We start from the raw sequence: 2,941 nt of genomic DNA on the forward strand, positions 1-2,941 counted from the left end.
CGTCGTATTCTTTCGTAGAAGTATTCAAAGTAAACACAAAACAATATCCGCAAGTTTTTAATTGTGCAGATGCTTCTTTAGGATTGATATGTGATGGCAAGAATGACAACGTTCCAAGATGTCAGCGTTCTTGTGGTTATAGGTCTCGCGGCCCAGCTTTTCCTCTGGAGTCAGTATATTAACTCTATGGTGAATCGACACTAGATAGCAATGAAAGTGCCGCTGCTCTCCGATTGGCTGCTGCGGGGGCTGCGCGGGGATGCGCGGGGAGCGAGCGCCTCTCTCATTCTCCTGGATCGTCGCCGTATGTGTCGGATCGTTGGCGGAGCATGAACAATGCGCGGCGGCGGGCGCTCGCTTGGCGGCAGCCAGGCGGATCCCGTGACGGTGCGCGCCAAGGACGCCGCTGCGAAATGGGCTCAACGAGAAGCGAATCCTGAGACCATGATTGCTTCAGGAGCTTCGCCCAAGCTCTTCATCATTCACCCGTGGATATATGCTGTAATTTTTTTTCCTTCGTTACTGTTTGCTGTTTTCATAGTTTGCCAACATGTGCGATGACGCTATAACAAAATCGTGAGTGTACGTGATTGTGGGAGTTATGTGTGCTAATTCTAGCATATGGCATGTGTCGCGTGGTTAGTGCCGCAGGGCAGTAGCACGGGCACGCAGACTCACGCGTACACGCTGCTCGCTCGGACGAAAATGTAACCCAGCCTTTATTGGGGCACGAACATATATATGATGCACGCAGTAACAGGGGGCGCCACGCTCCAGTGGCGGCCTAATCGAAAGGCTGAATTGTAGCGACCTCTACATCTCCCCCCTTGAGAAAGTCTGATGGGAGGATGGAGGACGCCCAACACATCACAATGTCACAAGTTCAAACGGCGCGGCGGAACAACGCGCCGGCCATAACGTGTCCCTGGCTGCTGGGGAATGTTGCAAAGGCTGCCCTTGGGAGACCGCAGGTTCCACGCTGTTGGCAGGCTGAGGTTCCTGAAGGGGAACTTGATGCAGTGGCGATGGTTGCTGTGCAGCTGTCGGCAGCGATTCCCCACTGGAGGTAGAAGGCACGAAAGGCACTAGGTGACGGCGGTTGCGCTGTAGAACACCACCTTGGTCTGTTTCAACCACGTAGCTTCTTGGCCTTTGCCCCGGGCTGAGGACCGTAGCTTGCACTTGGTCAGGGCGCACCCACACACGCTGACCGGTTTGGAGAGGTGACAGGTCTCGAGCTCCGTGATGCCTATTGTAGTCGTCGGTCTGCTTACGCTTGTAGGCCGCATCCTTGGCGACGACATCTTTCCTAGGCGGCCATTTGGGATGTAACTGGGAGTTTTGCTTCGGGACTCTGGTTCTCAGCTGACGTCCCATCAACAGCTGGGCTGGACTGAAGCCATCGACTCCTGGAGTGTCCCGATAACTGAGCAGAGCGAGGTGAGGGTCTTTGGACTTGCGGAACAGGTCCTTGACTGTCCGTACCATCCTTTCTGCCTCTCCGTTTGACTGGGCGTAGTGTGGGCTACTGGTCGCATGGTTGAAGCCATAAGACGTTGCAAATGCCGCAAACTCTTATGACGAGAATGGTGGGCCGTTGTCCGACCTGACGTCTTGTGGGATTCCGTGGCGTGCGAAGATGCTTTTGAGAGCATCGATGACTGCCCGAGCTGTAGTGCTTCTCAGGGTCACCACCTCGGGAAACCTCGAGTAGTAGTCCACCACCAGGAGGAACGTCTGGCCATTGAGATGGAACAAGTCCATTCCCAGAAATTCCCAGGGACGTCCAGGTAGAGCTGTGGAGACTAGGGGTTCTGCAAGGTTCACCCGGGTGGATGCGCACTGTTCGCAGTTGGTGACGAGAGAGGCGATGTCTGCTGAGATACCCGGCCACCAAACCGACTCCCGAGCTAGGGCTTTGGTCCTGTTGATGCCCTGATGGCCTTCGTGCAACAGCGTCAAGACCGCTGGCCGAAGAGACGATGGGATGACAATCCGGGGGCCTTTCAGCAGGATACCATCGCAGACAGAGAGCTCGTCCGCCACGGAGGCGTACTTCGACACATGCAGAGGTAGCTTGGCCTTTCGTGGCCAACCTTGCTGGCAGAAGGAGATGAGGGCCTTGCACTCTCCATCGGATTCTTGTGCCTGTCGTACATCTTCCGGGCTGAGTGGCAAAACTTCTGACATGCAGCCGACTACTTGTGCTGCGAAGAGTTCCACCGTGTCTACAGGAGTGGATGCCTTGTGGGTGATACGTGATAAGGCATCTGCTGTTGCTAGCAGTTTTGCTGGCACGTGCAGCATGCGAAACTGGTACTGCATTGTCTTGAGCCGTAGTCTCTGAATACGAGGCGGCAACATATCCAGTTCCATCTTGCCCAGAAGTGAAACGAGAGGCAGGTGGTCTGTCTCGACGACGAAGGTGATGCCACGGACAAACTCGTCGAACCTTTGGATAGCCCACGTCGTTGCCAAAGCTTCTTTTTCGGTCTGGCTGTAACGCTGTTCGGTACTCGTCATTGACCTCGAAGCGAATGCGACTGGGCGACGCTCTCCCGAGGGTTGAGTTTGCAGCAATACTGCGCCGAGTCCGAAAGAGCTTGCATCTGCGGACACTGTCGTGGCATACGACGGGTGGTACTTGGCCATGCACCTGTCTGACGTCAGGAGTTCTTTGACCTTCTTGAATGCTGCCTCTTGCTCATGCTGCCACACCCAACTCGCAGACTTGTTCAGCAAGGCTCTGATGGGTGCTGTGACGTCCGAGATGTGTGGCAGGAATCTGGCGAGATGATTCACCATTCCAAGCAGTCGTCTAACGCCAGCGATGTCTGTGGGAGCTTCCATAGCTTTGACCGCTTCAACCTTGCTTGGATCCGGCCTGATACCCTTAGCTGAGCCGACAACACCGAGGAAGGAGACCTCAGATACCCCAAAG

At 55.1% G+C, this 2,941-nt stretch overlaps 1 protein-coding gene across 1 annotated transcript; it reads right to left on the bottom strand.

Annotated features, from left to right (window-relative positions):
• Positions 1-867: 867 nt before the first annotated feature.
• Positions 868-1,488, bottom strand: LOC119386393 (uncharacterized). The gene has a single exon (XM_037653707.1). The coding sequence runs from the start codon at positions 1,486-1,488 to the stop codon at positions 868-870; it is 621 nt and encodes a 206-aa protein (XP_037509635.1).
• Positions 1,489-2,941: the final 1,453 nt, after the last annotated feature.

Source organism: Rhipicephalus sanguineus, chromosome 3 (assembly GCF_013339695.2).
Source record: "Rhipicephalus sanguineus isolate Rsan-2018 chromosome 3, BIME_Rsan_1.4, whole genome shotgun sequence".
NCBI lineage: Eukaryota > Metazoa > Arthropoda > Arachnida > Ixodida > Ixodidae > Rhipicephalus > Rhipicephalus sanguineus.